This window comes from Accipiter gentilis, chromosome 8 (genome assembly GCF_929443795.1).
Source record: "Accipiter gentilis chromosome 8, bAccGen1.1, whole genome shotgun sequence".
Classification (NCBI taxonomy): Eukaryota; Metazoa; Chordata; class Aves; order Accipitriformes; family Accipitridae; genus Astur; species Astur gentilis.
The window spans coordinates 33,434,685-33,455,978 of record NC_064887.1 but is presented as its reverse complement, the minus strand read 5'-3'; the positions used below and the strand labels follow the sequence as shown (position 1 = coordinate 33,455,978).

Sequence of the window (21,294 nt, the reverse complement as noted above, 5' to 3'; positions counted from 1 at the left end):
TTTGCCCTCCCAAGATGCTGACCAGCCAGCATTGCCCTCCAGCCTGCGGCTCTCCACTGTTCACGAGCCAAGCAGCACACTGGTGGTGCTGGAGTGGGGGCACTCGGAGCCCCCCATCGGGGTGCAGATCGTTGACTACCTCCTCCGTCAAGAGAAAGTCACCGACAGAATGGACCACTCCAAGGTGGAGACAGGTGAGTGGGCACTCCACTGCTTCTCCCTGGGGAGGGTGGAAGGGAGATGTTGGAGGAGAGCCTCTACCTCTCTCTTTGCAAGGGGATGCTGCAACATATCCAGTAACCTGTGGAAGAGAAAGTAGCCCCTCTCCTGCCCACCATGCTGCAGAAGTGGCAGCTCCACACCACGGTGGTGAGCCTTGCTGGAAAAGCAATGGGTCCATCTCTGCACCAACCTCATGCATGAGCCTTGGTCCCTGTTGGCACCAGGCAGCATGGTAGCGGGCACAGACCTCAGGGACTTTCCACAACCCCGGGGACACCTATGTCATCACCCGTGGTGCGTCCACCCCTCTCTCCCTAGAGACGGTGCTGAGCTTCGTGGACGACATCATCTCTGGTGCCAAGTCACCCTGCGCCATGCCGGCCCAAGTGCCTGACAGGCTCTCCTCCACCATCTCCCTCATCATTCGCTGCCTGGAGCCCGACACCACCTACATGTGAGTTGCCTGCCCTGTACTGTGCCCATGGCAGCGCTGCCACCCTGATTGTGGTGCTCCTGCCTGATGCTGCCTGTGTTTGCATGAGGCCTTAGGAGTCCAGAGCTTCACCTTTTTGCTTCTTGGCCAGGTTCACGCTCTGGGGAGTTGATAACACAGGCAGACGCTCCAGGTCCAGTGACGTGACGGTCAAGACCCCCTGCCCTGTGGTAGACGATGTGAAAGCTCAAGGTGAGGTGGAGGGAGGGGAGCTGCTGGACTGTGATGCTTGGAACGAACAACAGGGAGTTCCCCCTTCCAGCATGTCCACACACACATCTCGTGTCCTGCTGTAACATCTCCTTCACCCATGGTGGCCCAGGTGCTGCCACATGGTGTTGAGACTTGGTGTGGAGAGCAGCAGGAGACACATATCCTCTCCACAAACAAACACAGAGGCACTCTGTGCTGGTGGAGGTGTGGGAGGATGGGTGGAGGGGCAGGCATTCAGGACATAGCAAAATAGCCAAGAAGACCTGCCTGTCCTGCCCAGAAGGAAACTGTTAGTGTAGGCGGTGGCTGTGCTCAAGAAACCCCAGTTGTATGCCTTCTCATAAATAAATGGTGTTTCACTAACAGTACCTGATGACACCACCCATTTCTTCTCCTAATCAGAACAAACTGTGGGAACCTAACCTGAACAGAGTCCGGGGAATGCTATCTACTCTGTTGCTTCTCCATTGGGATCTAGTCTTGATATGACTCAGGAGACAAATCTTGGCTCTCGTCTTGGTTTCTGTAGAGCTGAGCTTTAGTCTGGTGGGCTTTGTTCATGCCTTTCCTTGCACCCTACTGAATACTGCGTCCTTCTGCCCAGAAATAGCAGACAAGATCTACAACCTCTTCAACGGCTACACCAGCGGCAAGGAGCAGCAAACAGCCTACAACACTCTGCTGGACCTGGGTTCCCCCAGCCTGCACCGAGTCCTTTACCACTACAACCAGCACTATGAGAGCTTTGGGGAGTTCACCTGGCGCTGTGAAGATGAACTGGGGCCCAGGTAGGCTTGGGAGCTGGGTTGGCTAGGCAGGCAGGCCTGTCCACCAACAAGCTTATCCCTTGTAGATGTTGGTCACCAGCAAGGTGGATCTCTGGCAAATCTCATGAATTTGATGATAGAGGTTAGAGTATTGCAGTGGGATTCCTGTTTTGCTGGATGCTGTGCATATATGTTTGGGGTCCAGCCATCTCCCTTGAAGGACCACAAACATAGGACAAGGTGGAAGGCAGTAGACCACTGTCAACCCATCATCCTTGTCCATCCCATCAGCCCTGTACTGCCTCTGGAGTTTTGCCTAGTCCATTCATGCTATGCAGGGCAGGAAGGGGATGGGATTCTCTTTTTCCCTCAGTAGCTGCTGCCACAGACAAAAAGGCAGAGGGTCTTGGAAAAAATAATACACCTTTGAGGAATGGAGGTTGTTGCGGATGAGGAGGGGAGAAAGTGTGGTCAGAGCATGTTGGTAGAGAAGGGCCCCGGGCATTGATGGAGGGAAGAAGGTGCAAGGAGGTGGTTGTACCTTCAAGCCTGCTGGAGAAGGTGACAGAGGAGAGCTTGGTTGTGGAAGCTGCTGGATGAAGCGCATGCAAACACATACACATGTGCTGGGCCATGCAAAGGTCAGACTTGGCTTTCCTCCTTTTCCAGGGCTTTGACTTGAGTTGAATGCATCTCTGTGTGTTGAACTCACTGCCACTTGTGGTCCAAAGCAGGCAGTGGATTGATCTTGGGTCTGAATTGCACGTTCCCTCCTTTTGATCCATGCCTGTGGGTGTGTGGGGTGATCTCAGGGACACGAGTGTTTTTGGTGCCCAGGCAGTGCTGAGTTGCCACGGCAGGTTTTGGAGGAGGTTGCCCTGAGCTGTTCCTGCCTGAATGAGCACCATGTCCTCTCCCTGGGCTCCTCCAGGTCACTGCAGCCCCTCCAGCTGCCTGGGGATGGGGTGCCTCATGCTAAGGGCTCGCAGAGACAGCCAGATGTTCCCTTTTCCCCATGTCCTTCGATGTCTGCTTTTGTCTGCGTGGTTTCCCAGTAATGTGGATGTTTCCAGTCATTTTAGCAAGCTGGACTGGGAGATTGTGTGGGCTGCAGTGGTGTTTCATAGCATCTGGCCTCCAAAGAACTGGAGTCTTTAGCCCATACAGAAATCAGGATTACTTCAAATGTGCGTCAGCAACAACTCTAATTTATGAAATGCATGGCCTGCACCTTACCCCCTGTCCCACACCTCACCCCTTGTCTCACACCTCCTCTTGCTGGTCTCACCACTAGCTGTCTTCCAGCCCTGCTTCTCCAGGTGATCACTTGTGGATTTCTAGCAGAGGATTGGAGATCCTCCTCGTACCTTTTCTGTCCTCCAAACCTCTGCTAGGTGGTCAGAAAGACTCAGCAAATAGCTGGTGGCTGTCTTAGGCACGTCTCCTAGTCCAGCTTTGGTGGGAAACTCCTAAGAGATCCTGCACTCCCTGGGGCTAAGCTGGGGTTTCTCCTCTTTCCCCTTTTCACATTTATGTTCTAAGAAATGTGAGCTCTTTGAGGCACAGCCTCAAAGCTCAGTAGTGACATCCCAGTGCGTGGAGTCTTGTTAAGGCTAAGGCTCCCACCAGCTCCTCTGCCCAGGATTGCTTCATTCCCATGACACTGAGTGGGATCAGCAGGCTTGGACTTACGTCCCACCTTTGTCTCAAGCCCAGCTGCGGTGATGCCGCTCAGTCTCCTTTTCCAGATGTGAAATCCACCCCCAGTTTGCACAGACCATCTGACTTCTGTTGTGATGGTTTGCGTGAGTACATTAAGTTCCTTACGTGACAGACTGGAGTTGTCACACAGCCACTGCTATCACTGAGGCTGAGCATTGCCATCGCTGCTTGCTGCCTCAGTGAGGAGACCAAGGACCAGCCAGAAGGTGTGGTGGAAGCTGCCGCCTCGAGCCCCACGAGGCAGAGGTGCATTGGCATGGAGCAGCCAGAAATGCCACTGAATTGGCCAAATGTTACCATTTGCTGTGTGTATCTATGCGCCAGAGGGTTAATTCCACCCTCTGGAAATGCTGGAGCACTTAGGATGGGATGACGCAAGTTGCTGATGAAGTGTTTGCAGCTCGCGCTACTTGGAAAGAGACATTTAGGCAGCTGCAGTGGGTTCTGGTGATGACAAATCTTGGAAAGCAGACCTTCTGTTTGATCGTCTGCGAGGGCAAAGCATCCAGACTGGTGGTGACAGGACAAATCACTTGCAGATGACATTATTTAGCCGGCAGACAGAGTGTTTGTTTGACTGTTGCTGATGCTCCTTTGAAGTCCTGGATGTGGACCCACGCGACTGACTCTACCATGTCCCTCCTCCTCCACGTGGCCATGCTGCCTTCTGGCTCTGCTCGCTTGGGGTGCACTCGCCTCCCTTCTTGGTGACACTGGCTGCTGGACCGAAGGAAGCGAGGGTATGTGCCCATAACTTGCCCGGGGTTATGAAAGCGAGTCACTCCCTCCCAGTCTGAGAAGGGCTGCAGAAAGCCCTGGACTTTGCATAAGGAGAAGAAATAGAGGGAAAGGCAAGTCATTTTCTAGCAAGAAATAAGTGATGCAAAGCCTGGTGAAGTCTGGTGGTGTCTATGGGCTTTGAGCCAAAATCTGTGGGATCATATTCAACATTCCTATTAGGGTACCTGTGACGCTGGAGGAAGAGAGGCAGTCGTGGCACCTTGCCTAGGTGTCTAGATGCGAGGACCAAGACAAGTGAGAGGTCAGCTACCTTCTCATGGCTGGAAGACCTGGCCAGCTTGGGTGGCTATCTCCAGAGTCAACACCATGCTAAGCACCTTCACCTCTCTACTGTCCTCTGGATGTGAGCCCCGGGGCTGCGGGTGTCACATTGCTGCAGAGCTGGACAACCTCTTGGTGGCTCCAGACTGGCCCCTTGGAGCTGCAGCCACCTCCGTGATGGACCTCTTGAGGGTTTCCTCTCCAGGAAAGGAAAGGTTGGCTCTGGCTGGACCTAGGGTAAATCAATTCCTCTCCAAGCAGCTCTCCCATGTGCATCTGGCCTGGAGGAAGGTGTGGAGGGGCTGTGGATGTTCCTCCATGGTTGGTATATGTACCCTTGAACTGTCAAACCAGCCACAACACAGCCGTGTACTCCACACACAACCCCTGCTTATCCAAGTAAGAATGTGACAGAGGGTTTTTTCCCCTAGCATCACCATTTGTGCCTCCGCTGCCTGTTCTGTGCTGAACAGATGCTGAGTTAAAGCTACCAAGGGGATGTATCTTTCCTATCTATACTAACACACCAATTGACCTTGAAGCTGGCTAGGAAACTTATCCCAGCTCTTGAGACACTTAAACTTTTGTCTGGGTTTCCAGGCACATGCAATACTCACCTTCAAGACACTGCATTTGAATCCATTACCTCCACATGTGTCAGGTTCCCTGGAGATCACCCAAAGTGCTAGACAAGATTAAAATGAACGTAATGTCTTTTATCTGAACAAACTGTTTTACTTGATAAAAGCATTAGAAACACAATTTTAAGAGGAAAAATGTGAAGAGAACACACTTTAGATCATATTTGGCCAGGATCCTCTACAGTCTTCCAATATCTTATCCAACGTGAGGGGTTGGTAATTTAGCACTTTCTTGCTGCCAGAACAAGCCCACACTAAGGCTATGTTGCCCTGGGGGTGCTGCGTGTCTGTCTTCTGCTGAAGATGGATTCGTCCTGGACTTCCTCTCCCTCTGTCACCCAACCTTCTCTCCTGGCTTCCTTGGCTGGGTTGCGGCTCTTTAGGAAAGACCGCTGCCATGACCTGCCTTTCCTTGTTTTGCTCTCTGCAATTGGAAGATGCAAAGTGCACACGCAAAGAACTGGGGAGCTCTGCCACATCCCCTGCTCTCTCAGAGCTTTTTGGATCAAACCTATGTTGTCTGCCTTGGTATATTCCTTCTAGTTTGCATGCTGTCCTGTGGGACATGTTTCCTAAACTGTTACTAAACATTGCAAGTCATGTACCAGGAGTGTCATTCATTGTATTTATACCTTGTGATACTGCATCTTAGGACGATCATAATTTTTAACTCACCTTCAGCCTTCCATACAGACCCCCACAAGCCAGGCATGATATTTTGAGTGGTTTTTTTTTTCCTAAATCTCCTTCATGCTCATTGGTGTCCCAGCGTGCTGGCTCCCAATACTGTGCATTTCTTCTCCATCACGTCCCCCTCAGCCACATGATGGCAAGGGAGTGATGCTCCTGGTGTGCCCGCCTTTTCCCTGCCCTTCCTGCCATGTCACTGGAGGTGTCTTACACCAAGCCATGAGTGACCAGCGCAGTTCCCAAACATGCAACACATGTACTTCATGGAGAGGACACACATGGTGACACTGCCCCGGGCTGGCCACACATGTCATGCCTGACACCTTTTAGCATTTCTCCCCACTGCCTGCAGTGCTATCGGCTCCCACTTTCCTATCTTGTTATATTTGGGGTCCAGTAGCTGCAGCAGTGACTAGTGATGCCATTTGAGTTGTTGATAATGTCCTTCCCAAGGGGTGTTGGGGGTTTCCCAGCTACACCTGTGACTGTACCCTCACTAAACCCTCAGCAAACCTGGCCTTGTTGTGGGGACAATACAGGGTTGAAGAAGGGAGGACAGGGCAGGGAACTGTAAAGTGAGTCCCAAGACCAGTGCAGCAGCAGGTTCAGCACCACCATGGTGGCATGGGCATCTCTGACCCGGGTAGGGGCTGTTCTTACGTGCATTTAGGCTTGCAGTGCTGCCATGGGGCTGGTGTGCTCCCCCTGCCCCATCATCCCTCCTTGTCCTGTCAGCATTGGGCTCCACTCTGCTGCTCTCCACACTGCCTGACTCTTGCGTTATCTCTTCTCCCTCCAGGAGCTCCCGTGGTCTCCTTAACCATCTTTGCTTTTCTCTCCTCATATGCTCCTTCTGCCCTTCCCACCATCACCCCATGGTGTCTCCATCACCCCTACTGCCCCCTCGCTGTCCATCCCCACCTCCCACCCCGGCATCTCCTCTTGCCTGTCCTCACTGCAGGAAGGCCGGCCTCATCCTCTCGCAGCTGGGGGACCTCAGCAGCTGGTGCAATGGCCTCCTGCAAGAGCCCAAGATCAGCCTCCAGCGCTCGTCCCTCAAGTACCTTGCCTGCCGCTACAGTGAGATCAAGCCCTATGGGCTCGACTGGTCGGAGCTCAGCCGGGACCTCAAGAAGACGTGCGAGGAGCAGACGCTGAGTGTCCTTTACAATGACTATGGTGACAAGGACTACTGAGGGTTGCAGGTGCCCGCTCTCACACTGGCCTTCCCATGGGCATTTGTGAGGGTTTTATACACGGACCCATGGCGGGGGTGGGGGGGTGGGGGTGTCGCTGATGTTTCTGGAGGCGAAAATTTGGACCTGGGAGTGAAAACAGCTGCTCTGTGCAGGACTGACTCAGTATTAGTTTCTTCTTCGACTTGGCCGAAAGCCTTTCTAGTTAGAAGTCTTGTGGGACCCAGTTTTCTTGGTTTTGTTTTATTCATTTTGCCAAGAGGTTCCTCAGCATCGGTGGAGAGGGCAGGTTGGGAGGGCGTGCTCTCTCCTCCTGCCCCATCCCTGCCCTGGCTGTGGGGACCTTCCCCAAGGGTGGGGGACACTGGTCATGGGAGAAACACAGTGACACAGCCAGGATGGGAGAGCAGGTGATGCAGTGTTCAGAGAATGGAGGCAGGGCATGCAGGTCAGGTTGAGATGCTAATGGTTATGGCTGAATAAAACAGCCACTGGATGGCCAAAAGGATTGGGATTTTTTTTATTTTTTTTTTTTAATTGTAAAGCATGAGGTCTGGATGAGACCTGGCTGAGTAATGGTGCTGTTGCAGGGCAGGGCTGGTGGGGTGTCACCAGCTGGGGTGAGGAGAAAGGGGCATTGGTAAGCCCATCTCCTCAGGTTCTTATGTCATGGTCAAAGCCCATGTCTGCTCCAAGTTGCAGAGTCCTCCAGAGAAAAGGCAATTTGGCCTCAGGGCCAGTGGTCAGCTGGATATCGTAGGCTTTCTTCTTGTAGGACCACATTCCTAGGAAGTCAACTTAAAAATCCCTTCCATTATTTTTTTTTACCCACCATAATAAAGACTTTGAAGCAATGTCAAACTACTGCTCAGGAGACCTCCAGCCAAGACAGTACCACCCAGATGGCATGGATGAGGCTGCCTTCTGCACCAGCCACCCTGTAGCTGTGGCGTAGCCTAGTTTCTGCATGGTGAGAGGAGCGGGGTGTAGTGTACCCCGATACAGCAGTGGAAGATAGTCCTGGAGATCCTGGTCCCAGAGAGTGCTTGGTGACACAGTGTGGCGGGCAGGCTTCTGGGGGTGTTGCTTGCCCATGTTCAGGTTCACATCTGCAGCTCTCACCAGTGACATTTTTTTAAAACCAGAGAACTGGGGTTGTCCTGGGACACTGGGCTTGGTTCAGAGCAAACTGTTCTCCAAAACCTTGTTACCACTGATGGCGTTGGAGGCAGCAAACAGCTTCCTTTTAGCTTCAGCTTCCAGCCTGGTTTTCAGAGGAGGCAGCTCTGGACTTTCCAGCTGTGCACCTTTGATCTGGACAAGCCAGGAGCCCTACAGTGGGATTTTTACGATGCCTCTTCAGAGAGAAATTTCCTTTTCATTTTTTTCAGTCTTGGCAGGAGCAATCTTCAGCCTGTCTCTTACAATTTTCTGCCTCATTCCTCCTCCTACCTGCCAAGGACACAGCTCGAATATTTGCATGGTTCTGAGAGGGAGGTGGCTGTGGTCCGCAGCCAGTCACAGCCGACAGCGCTGCAATACAGTATTTGTGCAACAGCAGTTCAGTATCTTCCTGCAGGATCACACAGTGCTTTGCTCTTCCCTTCTTGTGGGCAGACCTCTCCTCCAGGGGCAGCTGGCCTGGATTGGGGAGCTGCTGGGAGCAGCCACCAGCAGTCAGTATTACTTGGGCATCCCCATGTTGTTTCTGTGATGAATGTGTCTAGCAGGGGTCATCAGGCAAACGCCTGCTCTTTGCAAGAAGGAAGTCTATTGGATCCATTTGGCTTTTTCTTACATGTTTCTCCTTATATTTTGATGTGCCTGATGCTGCCAAGAGCTTGGGGCTCAGAGCAAGACCAGAGCCGTCTCTGTATGCAGATCTATGTGGGCGGGTGATCTGTACTGAGCCATTGCTCCTTTTCCTTTCAGCCACCTGCAGTCTTGGCCAAGACACTTTGGTTTATCCTCTTGTTTCTCCCAGCAGATGCTGAGGCAACTTTTAACAACCAGCCAGGCAGCTGTCCAGGGATGGGCAAAGGGCACCTCTGCTCAATGCCTCAAAGGGATGCTTGAACGAAGGCTGCTCTGGCCCAGATGCAAGTTGGTTGCTCACCAAGTAATACCGCTTATGTGGCCTTTATATGAAATGCAGACTGTTTTCCTTTGGGAAGCAGTCTCCTCTCTTTTATTGCTTACTAGGTGCAGCAGCAAGGACAGAGCCGTGCAGTCTGCCAGCCACTTGCCACTACGTTGCCAGGAAAACCCTGGACACCCCATGCGTTCACACCTGCCTAGGTTACTTTTTCCTCTGGCCCCAAGATTTGCGCTGGGGCTCCGCAAATATTTCTGTTCTGCTTCTGTGCTCCCATTTCAAAGCCCTTGCGTGGTCAGACAAAACCCCGCAGCATCACCAGCTGGTTGGGCTGGAATCTGCTTCCTCACCCCCAGCTTCCCCATGGGCTGGGAGATGGACAACCCTGGAGGGCAAGGGGAAAGCCACCCATCCAAGGTCATTTGGCAGCACTCTCGCAGTGTTGGACGGGACTCAGCATCCCCATCCCGCTGACAGACCACTCAGTCTGCTAGTGGGGCGGTGCTCCGCTTGGTTGACCACCGCAGCATTGCTGCACCCACTGTGCCAGCAGGTCGTGCCAGTGTGGCATGTCTGCAGGGCCGTTTTCACGATGGCCCTGGCTTTGTAAAGGCTTCCTTCTTGGTTTCCTCACTCTGGCTTTGCAAGTCAGAATTTTGCCCAAACTTGGTTTTTCTTGCCAAAATCCCTCAACTAACACATGAGCCCATCTCAGACAAATTCCAGCAGCTTGCCGTGGGGGCCCAGACCAGAGTGGGGGGCTGCACCATGGCTGCAGACCTGGTCTTGATGAGATGTGTTGTATGGGGCTTGCTCACCCAAAACAGCCATGGGTGAGCCCCAAGGCATGTCCTTCCTTGCAGAGCTGACACCATCCACATCTGCTGCATGGTCCTACTGTTGGGTCTGCACAGTATTTTCTCTCTTGGACTCCTAGTTCTTCCCATGCTGCTAACAACATGAAAGCTGGGAAAGACACTATTTTCCATCCATTTCTGCAACCTCTCTCATTCCCCTGCCCTCTCTTCTTGTTTTATTTCTGAATTAATGAGTGATCATTCACCTGAGATGAACCTCTGGGTCGTTATCTTTTCTTTGCTGCACCCATACTCCTGTAATAGAATTACTACCTTTTACTTGTTGTGGAGTTACTTAACATATAAAGATGGTTTGGTCCTTTTCTTTACAAAGATGGCTACAGTTCATGTTCCTTGATGTTCTATTAAAACTCTAATGTGACGTTTTACTACTGTAGATTGAAAGTAGGGTGCTTTAGGGTGAGATAGCCATGTGGCAAGAAAGACAAAACCCTTCCAGATTACTCAAAAAAAAAAAAAAAAAAAAGGTTTTAAACAACAGCAACAACAACAAAAAAAAATCATTGTAACACTATGTAAAACTCCAGATGATAATTTAACTGACTATTAAACGGAGCTGTTAGTAATCTGTGGCTCTGGCAAACTGGAGTGTTTGTTTATAGTTTTGGTCCAGTTGATGTCATCTTTTGGTAGCGGATGAAACACTCCCAGCCTTTGAACTCGGGTGCGTCTTCACACAAGTTTAACATTAGCTTGTCTGCCCACTGGGTTAGCCAAGTCCCGAACCACTCAGTACCTACAGCTGGAGCTGTGTCCTACACTTCGCCTCACCTACCTGCTCTGCTGGGCATGGGAAGACGAAGATGCCTGCAGGCACCTTCAGGTTTTGAGAGGAAAGACTGCATTTACACATCCTTGGTGAGGGGCTCTCAATTCGTGCTTTGCAAACCTCTGCGGATGCTGGGAATTCGGGAGCAGAGTCCAAAAAAGCTCCTTTTTTGGTATGTAAGGTGGATGGGATGGTGCTGTTTGGTGGTCAACCACCACCTGAGAACTTCCTGGTCCATCTGGCAGACTTTTGACAGAGGACTAGCAGTATCATGAATATTAATGTCCTACAAACAATGAGAAAGTCAGTGTCTAAGCAGAGGTGAGAACTGCAAGGGATGCCTTAAAAGTCGTTTACAGTGCAGTGTTGTGTCTAGTGCTGAGGCCATCAGCACTTGTAGCAGCTGGCCCCTTGGCCAAGCCCAGTGTGTATTGCTGCTTGCCCTGCCAGATGGGTGGGAGAGCTGGGGATTACTGTGGGCAGGCAGGATGCCTGGGTGGACATGGGACAAGAGGGATTTAGGGGCTATAGCGCATGAATCCATAGGAAACCAGACTTCATCAAGTCTCATGGAACAACTTGATTTTTATTTTTTTTTCTTTTCCCACTACTAAATTGCAGGAAAATAAGCTAAAAATACACCCAATACTTTCCTTCTGCTATTTTCCATGCAGTTAAGTGCTGTGGCTGCCACCGGCTCATTGCACAATAACCTGTGGCTGTGGAATGAGATGTGAGGAGGAGAAGGAGGTGGAGAGAAGCCGCGTGGCAGTGGAGCGTGCAGTTGCAAGCCTGAGCTGCTGTGTAAGAAAGTCTCGGCATGGCTGGCTCATCACATCTTTGCCAGACCAAAATCTCCTCCTGACTTGCCAGTGATGGGGATTTGGAGAAAGCCACCCCAAAAAGGATGAAGCAGACTGTAAGGGATGCATCACCAGTACAATTGCAGCTTTTTAGGAAGGGTTTGGTAATGTGTGTGTGTTGGAAGGGTTGCTGTTGGCCAACAGTCCCTATTCATTCTCAGAAAGCAGGTACCAGTAGGGATTGCTGCATTTCAACACACGTGTAAATGATGTGGCACCGCTGGAGCCCACACACAAGGCACTGTGTCCCCATGGTGCTGGTGGCTGCCCCATTTCTTAATGATTGACTGTGTGGTCTCCTTCATTGTAACGGCTGACAAAGCTTTTCAAATCCAGTTTGTGTTGCTGAATGAGCCACCAGCCTGCTCAACTGCGTGTCATCATTTGGGGGATGCAGGGGTTGGCTCATCTTGCCATGAGGCTGGGTGTTGGGCAGAAACAGGGGGACAGGATGGGAAAACAGCTCTTCACTTGGCTAGTGCCATACACAGCTGCTCTTTTTGTTTTAAATGCAAGACATACAACTGGGGTCCTGGTTGCTTGGGGCTGTGGAGCCCCTTAATGCACCATCCTTCATAAAGCAAAGCTGGCCCTGGTGGAAGTGCATGATGTGGGGAGCTTTGCCCCAGAGAGGACTTCTCATGTCACCGGGAGATGTTGTTCCTCTTTTGAGGAGCAATGAGAAAGGCCGTACAACGACCAGAATTGAAGGAGAGGCCAGCGCAGAGCAAAGGGAGGCATGTGGCCATCAGAGATGGCTAAAAGAAGAGGGAGTGGGGTTTAAAGACAGGACAAGGCAAATCAAAGATAATGAAGAGGGAGACTCAGGATGAGTTGACTGTCCCCAGTAGGAATACACCCCCTTAGATTTTGGGCATCTCCACCCCAGCCCCAACCCCCTGGACATGGTGCAAGGGCCAGCACTGGAGGCAGACCTTCCTGCAGCCCTGCCTGCATGCCCCTGTGTCTGCCATCCCCAGCTGCTCTGGTGCAGGCAGACAGAAGGACCAAGGGCTTGCCGGGGCCTCACTTGCTTCCAGCAGCAACACAAAACCAAAGCACCTCAGCTTGTTTCAATCAGGGCTGTGTACATACGGCTCTGATTGCCAGTGACGGGAAGGCCATCCCAGCCACGGTGAGGAGGGAAGGCTGTGCAATGCACCCAGCCGCCCTGGAGCTGGCAGGGGCAGCTCCATGTCCCCAGGTGCTCCCTGCTTGCCTAGCCACCAGTGCAACACTGGGCACCCCGTGTTAGGGGCTTTTCCTTCCACTTTCTCAGCCCATCACTCCTCTCTGGGGCCCTTGATGTGCTTGGGTCAACCCTGCAGGAGGAAATTTGGGATTTCATTGTTTTCCATAGCCTTGGCATTGCCCTCCAGGGTCCAGCAGCCCCCTGGCTCCTAACCCACTTCAGGTGCTTGTGTTTTTCAGTCTTTTCTAATCTTTCTGCTTGCTCAGCCGTAATTCACCTTCTCCACCACTTGCAAGCAAGGTGCGTGGTGAAGGAAAGAGAAATAGCTTCTAGCATGGCTTTGGCCTTTTCAAACTCTGCGCTGAGGTGTGAAACAGCAAAGGGGCTACTTGAGGGACCATCTGTCCCTGTCTGATGTGGGGAGAGGCTTGAAATGTTCCCAGAACTGGTCCATCAAAAAACGCAGCCTGGATTTTGTTAGCTGCCATTTGTGTTTGCTTGCTCTTGGAAGCCAACCTGACTTTTTTTCAGGGCCATTTTATTTGTTCAGTTGAAACCGTCTTAAAAAAGGAAAGGGAAAAAAACCTGTGACATGGACACCAAAACACCTGAACAGTGGAAAAGGTAGCAGTGGGAAGAAGAAAAATTCCCTTTACCTAAAGTCTATAAAAAGCAGTATTCCCTTCCAGTAAACAACCCTGTGGGCCTGAGGAAGTGACCACAGGGCAGGCCAGTCCCATTGCAGATGTAGTCACCAGCTGTGGCCACTGCAGGCCATTGTGGCTTGGTGGCTCCGTACCCAGCATCATGGGAGACCTAGCTTCCTAGGGGCCACTGGGAGTCAGGAATTGCCACAAAGAAAGCCTCCTGACCCCCAGCCATATGTTGTTCCTCCTTGTGTCACTGGCATGATAGCCTTCCAGTGTGGGACTTCCAAACCTGGCCCAGATGGTCCAGGTGCCTCTGATCCAGAGGGGATGCTCAGGTATGGCTGGGGGGACATAGGGCTGTGGCTGCAGCAGGCTCCATGGGATGGTTGCTTCATTGAATGCTGCAAATCCCATTTTCCAGAGCACCAGAAACACTGATTCGGCCAAGTGGACAGAGCAGGACAGCTGTGGGCAGCTTCGAAGCAAAGTCCTAACCCATGAGGGGTCCTCTGAATGTCCCCTGCCTTGGTGACATGGAATGTTTGTGGGATTTGGGAATATCCACAGGAGGCAGTTCAGCTGATACTATGCAATCAGCTTGCCCTGGTCCCTGTCATGGTTTGTGCCAGTGGTGCACTGAAGCAAATGGAGTTGGGTGCCTTGGGCTCACCACTGTCACTGGAGAGGCTGGAGCTGGCTGCAGGGGTACTGTGGCAGGGCCACCCACCTTGTGCAGGGCTTTTTTGTGTTTCCCAGTCCATATGTACAAAGCTTATCTGGTTGCTTAAAAAAAAATAATAATAAATTCCCACAATCTTTAAGCAACTTTTTTTATTGTCTTTGGTTTTAACTCTCTTGCCAGGGTGCCACATGGCATGTCTCTGTGGCTCTAGCGTGAGCCACCCCCTGCTCCCTGTCCCCAGGGAGGTGGGGTGTGAACACACACAGATACTCTTTCCCTACCTTTAAGGTGGGTTAATTACAAAAAGTGATTGGCATTGGACCCGTTTGTGGCATAACTAGCAGAAGACCATCTGTAAAAGTGTCCTCGCAGCTAGTGGCACAGCAAAAGCTGCCTGGGTGGCAGCCTTGAATAGGGTCAGCATTGGAGGTGTGTGTGTCCCCAGCCCAAAACCCAAAGGAGCTCTCCCACTGCGCTGGCACAGTGCTGGGAGAGTCCGTAGTTTGGGGCAGAGAAGGGCATGCGGGACCGAGGATGTTGGGAGCAGCTGAACCACCTCCCTCCCCCAGCCTGGCCCCGCTTTGGGTGAAGCAAGGAGGCAAAAGAGGTGGAGGATGGGAAGATTATTTATTTTTCATAGATTTTTATAAAAAATAATTATCAAATACAAAAAATAAAAATAGCAGCAGCCTCCATTGTGAATAAAACCCTAAGGGACAAAAATCGCTCAGTGTCGCTATAGAAGAACAATATTTCAGTACGTAGAAGCTACCCATTCATGAAAAGCACATATGTCTATCAGCCAAGCCAGCACCTCCGGCCCCGCCCAGTTCCCCTGTCCATGGGATACGGTCCCTTCCCTGCAGCACTGGTGAGCAGGGACGAGCTGTTGTTGAGACCAGGATTTCATGCCAAAAGGCTAAAAATTTGGTGTCTAAACACATAGGCATCTAGGTAATGCTGACACCAGGCAGGAAAGGGTTTGGCATGGCAAGATGCTGGGACTTGAAATTCTCCCTCTGTGTGTCACCCTCATCCCATGTCCCCACCATCTGGGGGCTGCTGTGTCCCTTGCTCCTGCTGTGCTGGGATCCCTGGATCTCCCCTTCCCTGTGCTGGTGGAGCAGGATGGGCTGCCCGAGCTGCACAGTCTGGGGATGTTGTTGTGGCTAGAAGAGTCTCAAAAGGCCTTTTAAAAATTTCCTTGGGTTGTTTGAGGGTTGGTTTTTTAATTGAAAAGTAGATCTCTGTCAAAAAAACTGCAGCGCTCTGCCAAACTGACAATGCGTTTGGGTGATAACCCCGGGATGTTGTCACTTGTGCATGACAGGAACAGAAATGTCAGTGAGTCCCTGCTGCAAGAGGAGATGGGGCCCATCGTCCAGTCCCCCCACCCCACATCCTCTCCTAGACCAGCGCAGGCAGGAGCTGACCTGTCGTGGGGTGATGGGGACACTTGGGATCAGGAAAGGGCCTGGAGAAGGACAAGGCAGCTCCTTCTGGACGCTGGTGGGATGTCCAGGTACCTCTGCCCCTACTCCTGTCCTCCAGCAAAACATAACTTTAGGAGATGCATGACAAAAATGTGTGTGGGGGGGAAAAGCTAGCGAAAGCCAAAGGATGCCTTGAAAATCCCCGGTCTCTCCACACCGTGTCACCCTCTCTCCATCGCTCCCGCACTGGACAAACCCTGGCTCGGAGCTTGCCTCCACCAGCACAGGCCATGGGGGGAGGATGCAGTTGGGCAGCCTTGGGTCTCTTGGTCCCAACCTGCAGCTGGACCCGTGGACGCGGGGGTCCATGCTTCTACTCTGTGGTCCCTTCTCTTTTCTCCTCTTTCTATCCCTTTCTCTGCCTTTTTGCAGCACAAAACCATCGGGGATAACGCCAGCTGGAGCCAGGCACCTTCCCTACCTGCTGCCTCTATGGGACTGGGTCCAGGCTGCCAAGCTGAGCTTCTGGGAATCAACTATGGGGGGGCAAAGTTTCTAGCTGGGCTGCTTTGGGGCTAGAAGTGGATCTGAAGATTTTCACTTAGTGCCTACAGGAGGAAGAGACTCATGAAAGTCAGCGACTATATCCACCATGATGGGCTCGGCCATAGACATAGTAATAAGGAAAATCTCAATGGCAAAAGATGATGCTCAAAGTCTCCTGACAGGTCATTTGGGTCCTGTCTCTCCTTGCATTACAGGGTCTGGTCTCCTCCGAGAACTGCTGACAACACTGTTGAAGCTCATGTTTGGAAACAAGATGTGGGAAAGAAAAGCAGGACCGCTTCATCGTCCTTCATTCAGAGCATCACACAGCTACTCTGAGTTGCACACTAAGTCTCTCGTCTAGTTGGGTGCAGAGTGGCCGGGGGAGCGGGGCAGAGAGGGACTGTTCCATGTTCTTGCTCCTACTGACCCCCACGGACACGTAATCCTTCCCACAGGGCTCTGAAATAATGGGTGACAGGCATCTGTGGTGCCCTTTGGGGCAGCAGCATTCACCAAATCTGATGTGCTTGCTGGAGTGATGCAAGGGCACAGCAGCATTTCTTCTCAACCTCAAAATCCCCACCCAGGGTCCTAAGCAGAGCAAGGCAAAGGACTGGCAAATCCCAAGGGCAAAACTTCGTGCCTGCAAGATGCCAAGAGAACATCGAAGTTGCAGCCTCCATGCTGCCTGCTTGGGGAGCTCTCTCCCGGGGTGGCCTGGGTGTTTGGCTTCTCTGTCCTCCTTCCAGCTCCCTCTCAGCAAGGAAGAGGGAATTCCCTGCTCCTCCCACCCCAACCTGCGCTTTTACCAATGGTTTGTACTTCACAGCAGCATGGGTGTGTGACAAAGGATATCCTTTCTCAGCTTCATCAAGAGCAAAGAAAATATAATATATATTTATATATATATTATATATATGTATATATATATATAATTAAGTTTAAATATTTGCAGAGAGATCACAACTACCTCGACCTTGCTAAAAGAAGCCTGTACAGCAGAGGGGGGTGAACGGTGACAAAACCCAGAGCAAAGACAGACACCCAGATGCTGGACCAGGACAAATATCCGTGGCAGCACCTAGGCTCTTGGCATGCAGCCCAGCCCAGCGCATGGCCAAGGTGCTGCCAGACCCTCGGCTGAGCCCCTCGAGTGTGCACTGGGCCCACCGTGTCCTGGCTGGGTTCAGGAGGGAGCAGCGATGGGGAGGGGACCGCCACGCGCCTGCCCTCCCATGCCGCAGCCCGCTGGCTGCTCGGTGGCCTTGACCCATCCCCTCCATGTGCGGTCACCATCCCCCTGCCTGGCTCTTCCTTATGCCTCCTGCCCCCTCGCACCCCACTGTTCCGCAGCGGCCCCCGTTGCTGCCCCTTCGCTCCTCCGGCGCTCGCCTGACCGAGAGAGGCCCTTCGTGGTGCCGCTACTGGTTCTCCTCGGCTGCCGGGTCACGGCATGTGCATTCGTCCTGGTCACAGTCAGCAGCAAATGGGATCACCTGGGGGGACCAAGGGGAGATGTAAGCCTCTGCTTTGAGATCCCTGGCTCCTGGCACCCCTACGCCTCTGCAAGCCCTCTCCACCCAGGTACAGACAGACAGACACTTTGGGCTGTGCCCTGATGTTGTTGGCATTGTAGAGACTGCCAGGCTCCGTGCTCACTAAGAAATGGGCTGTGATACAAGCTGTCCCTGGCTGAGTTTTGTTCTTGGTGTTTTCCTTTAACTTGCATTTCAAATTTTGCAACCGAGGGTCAGCTTGAGTCTTGTGCCCCAAATGTCAAACCCTGGGGAGAAGTCTCCCCTGGGGGGTGTGAGACATTTGGACTAGGGCTGACAGTGGTGAGGCACCTCTAGATTTCAGTTTTACTTTGGCTCCTGTTAGAAGGCTCCCCTTGTCCATGTTTGAGCCCATGGACCTGTCCTTCAAGCTACTCCTGGCTCTTCCAGGCTCGTCAAAGCATGAAGGTAGCATACACCTTCTGCACGCACCTCATCTTCTGCACCTCTTGGAGGAACTCAGCCAAGCTCCCAGCTGCAAAGACTGGCCTCCACCCTACCTGATATAGGAGCCAGGGTAGATTCATACAGTTCTTGTGCACTATGGATTAAGAAAACCCAGGCAGGCTGGAGGCTGTGTAGGCAGGAATGGCCTTCAGTGGGGCAGGCAGTGGGTCCGTCTCGGGCCACACGCAAGCTGTGCTGCTTTGAGACATCCCACGTAGGTAGAGAGGGTCACTGCCCATTACTTTTTCTACAACAACTGCATGTGGCCTAGCAAGCTTATGTCACCTTAGCCGGTGGCAGCAGAGCAAGGTGGGAGGGCACCAGCAGAGCATCTGGCTCCTGGTTGACAGTTGCCCAGTCATGGGCCATGGGAGCTAAGAAAAGTTTCCTCCAGAGGTTTTATACACACCAGGCTCAGAGCCAGGAGTTTTTCTTTCTGTGGAAGCACATTTGATTTTTCACAGCCTGTGCCAGTGAGAGGCTGGAGTGGTTTTTTTGGTGTTTAAACCCCATATTCCTGCATCTGCCTTAACAGAGACATGCTGGAGGCTTGTGCCACAGGAGATCTGGGACCCGTGGGGTATGCAAGCTGGGGTTGGATGTCCTGAGAGCCATGGGACTGAATCCCCCCACCTTCCACTGCGAACTTGTCCTTTATTTTGGCCCGAGATCCAGATGTCTCAGACCTCCTGAGAGCCGTGCCTTGCTCCAAGATGTCATGATACCACTGTGGAGGTTTCACTCGTCACTTGTGTGTAAAGCCTTTTCTCTCCTATCTTAACTAGATCTTCCCAGGATTTTATTTTTCCTTTTCCTTGTGTGTGTGTGTGTGATGAAAGGAAAAATGACTCAAGCTCCACAACAAAGATGAGAAGATCCAAATTCACATATTTTTGCAGTGAGAAATTATCTCATGCCCTATGATTTGTTTTGCTGTTGGATATGCTTAGAAAGGATGGGCTGTGAGTGCTGGATAGCAAGTTAGGTGGGAGGGGAGGTTGTGATGGGAGACAAAGAAGGGTCTGTGCAACCCCAATGCCAAGCTGCTCCCTCCACTCTATTCCTCCCTCCTTCCCTCCCCAGGAAAATTGGGAGGGAAAGACAGCCTATAGCGGACACCAATGGACCATACCAAAAATCCCCTGAGACTGCTCAATTATATGACAAGGTGACTTCTGACTCACCGTGGCTAGCACTACATCCTATGGAAGTCATTCCTTTGGGACTTGTTTCCCAAAAAGAGAGGGAATCCCATGAACTTCAGTGGGAGCTGGGCTGAGCTTTCAGTCCTGCTGGCCTGAGTCCAAACCGTGCTGTTAATCAGTGGGATGATGTCTATCAGCTTCAGCTGGCTTTGGTTTAAAATCATGGGTTTGTTCTCTGTTCATGGGAGAATTGCACTGCAGGCTCAGTTCCATGGCCAGTAAAGCCAAAGAGCATGGCTAGCAGTCACCACTTAATCCTAAATCCTGGCCAGCACCACAGAAGATGCTCACTTACCTTCCTGGAGGACAGTGTGGAAGAGCAGCAGTCACCCCCGTCATACTGGCAGTATGCCCGGTTGTTGATGGTGTCGCACCAGCCGTCTGCTTGGAAGGGCTAGACAGAGAAACCAGTCTTTGCTAAAAGGGTTCTTCAAAAGCATAAAGTTGCCCCCAAAAGCAGAGGTCCCAGGTCCTCAGCAAGGCCCCTGTGCACCTCTGATAAGGGCTAAGGCCCAGTTCCACCATACACAACCCCCTCTTCAAAGCCAAAGGGCACCAGAAGACTGGTATCCTGGATGGTGTGTATGGAGAATTGGGTGCTCGGAGGGCAGCAGCTGTATCTCAAGGATCAGGGAATTGTGTCAGGAAGCAAGAAAGCAAATCCGCATCGCTAGAGATGGCTCCAACCTGAAAGCCACAAGTCCCCGTTCTCATCTCACTCAGTGCTTCTCCATAGAGTCCATTGCCACCCAACTAGCATTCAGTTCACCACCTCACTGTAATCCAGCTCTCTGCATGTTCACAGCTGGGGCAGGGCTCTGTAAGAAGCTGACTCAGCTCTTCTCTCCAACATCCCTCCTCCAAAAGAGCTTGACTCTGAAGTTGAGCTTGGTGACCTGGCTTGGGCAGCTAAGTACAGAGGGGCTGTTATGAGGATTGGTAGAGCATCCTGCTAGAGGATCAATCTCAGGAAGGTAGGTGCTTTGTCTCCCTTGGACTATGAGAAAGGTTCAGTAAGGTCAGTAGTCTCCCAGAAGTACTTGCACTCAAGGCAAGCCAAGGACTGGCAAGCCTTGGTTGCAAGGACTATGCCTTTTTCAGAATGCTCTTGCTCTGGCTCTGACCCTGAGGAGAATGTCCCCAAATTCCTCTAGACTCTCCACTGGAGGCTCTAGTACATGACTCCACCAAACCTTGCTGGGTTGGACTACAAGGCTACTTATCTGGTGGCCAGCTGGGACAAACAGAAAGGATCTTCATTAAGCACTAGCTCCCTGCAGGCAAAATCCAACTCTTGACTGAGCAGAGAGGGCACCAGCCTACTGATAACCAGAAATAGTGGCAACCTGGCCACCTTCCAGCTTCAGTTTTGGACATCTTCCTCCTCATTTCTTTTCTTTGTGGCCCAAATCTCACCATCTGTAAGGAAATTGTATCGTTGAGTGGTGGGGGATTTTGCATTGCCAAAATAATGGTGGCTCTTCTTTGCAGGGCACAGCCCAGTGCCCTTTGCCGCTCTCCCGTGAGTCACTGTCAGGTCTGCCTAGACAACCAGGGATTTGCAGATCCCAGCTTGCCGTGGTGCAGCTCGGATAAATGCTCTATCACTAACAAGTCTTCTTTACTTTCAGCTCTAATATGGAAACAGAAAGCTATTGCAGCAGAACAGCTCTCCGTCCAGAAAAGTTAAATGGCACATGCAGCCATTCAAAAATCCATTTTATTGTTGTTTAGCTACATGAGTCATCTGATCAGAGAAGAGAAACAAGCAACTGGGGCTGGGAAGCAGCCAACTAGGGCTGGGAAACAATGCTGTGTGACTGGTGCAACCAAACAACATGCATGTGAAGCACTTGCAATGAACTGTCAGGAACAATCTGCAGCCAAGGTTTATTTATCACAGATACACATCAGCACTGCCAAGCAACAACCGAATGTGCTAACAGTGGAGAGGCCATTCATTAACTGA

General features: G+C 51.7%; 2 protein-coding genes across 8 annotated transcripts in view; one reads left to right on the top strand and one right to left on the bottom strand.

The window, feature by feature from the left end:
• The window catches only part of ASTN1 (astrotactin 1), a 64,264-nt gene extending 47,303 nt beyond the window's left edge, over nt 1-16,961 (top strand). For 2 of the 7 annotated variants that reach the window (XM_049808516.1, XM_049808512.1), the window contains exons 19-23: nt 43-194; nt 541-676; nt 807-907; nt 1,533-1,716; nt 6,772-8,245. In XM_049808516.1, coding sequence (XP_049664473.1) covers nt 43-194; nt 541-676; nt 807-907; nt 1,533-1,716; nt 6,772-7,006 — 808 coding nt within the window. In that variant the 3' untranslated portion in view covers nt 7,007-8,245. Of the gene's footprint in view, nt 1-42; nt 195-540; nt 677-806; nt 908-1,532; nt 1,717-6,771; nt 8,246-11,369; nt 14,202-16,329 lie in introns of those variants that run through there. The other 5 variants (XM_049808518.1, XM_049808514.1, XM_049808519.1 and 2 more) reach the window with 5 other exon arrangements.
• Nucleotides 16,962-17,086: 125 nt separating this feature from the next.
• The window catches only part of PAPPA2 (pappalysin 2), a 94,605-nt gene continuing 90,397 nt past the window's right edge, over nt 17,087-21,294 (bottom strand). The window contains exons 21-22 of the mRNA XM_049808511.1: nt 19,621-19,719; nt 17,087-17,613 (exon numbers count right to left, since the gene is read on the bottom strand). Of these exons, the coding sequence (XP_049664468.1) occupies nt 17,539-17,613; nt 19,621-19,719 (174 nt within the window). The 3' untranslated portion in view covers nt 17,087-17,538. The remainder of the gene's footprint in view (nt 17,614-19,620; nt 19,720-21,294) is intronic.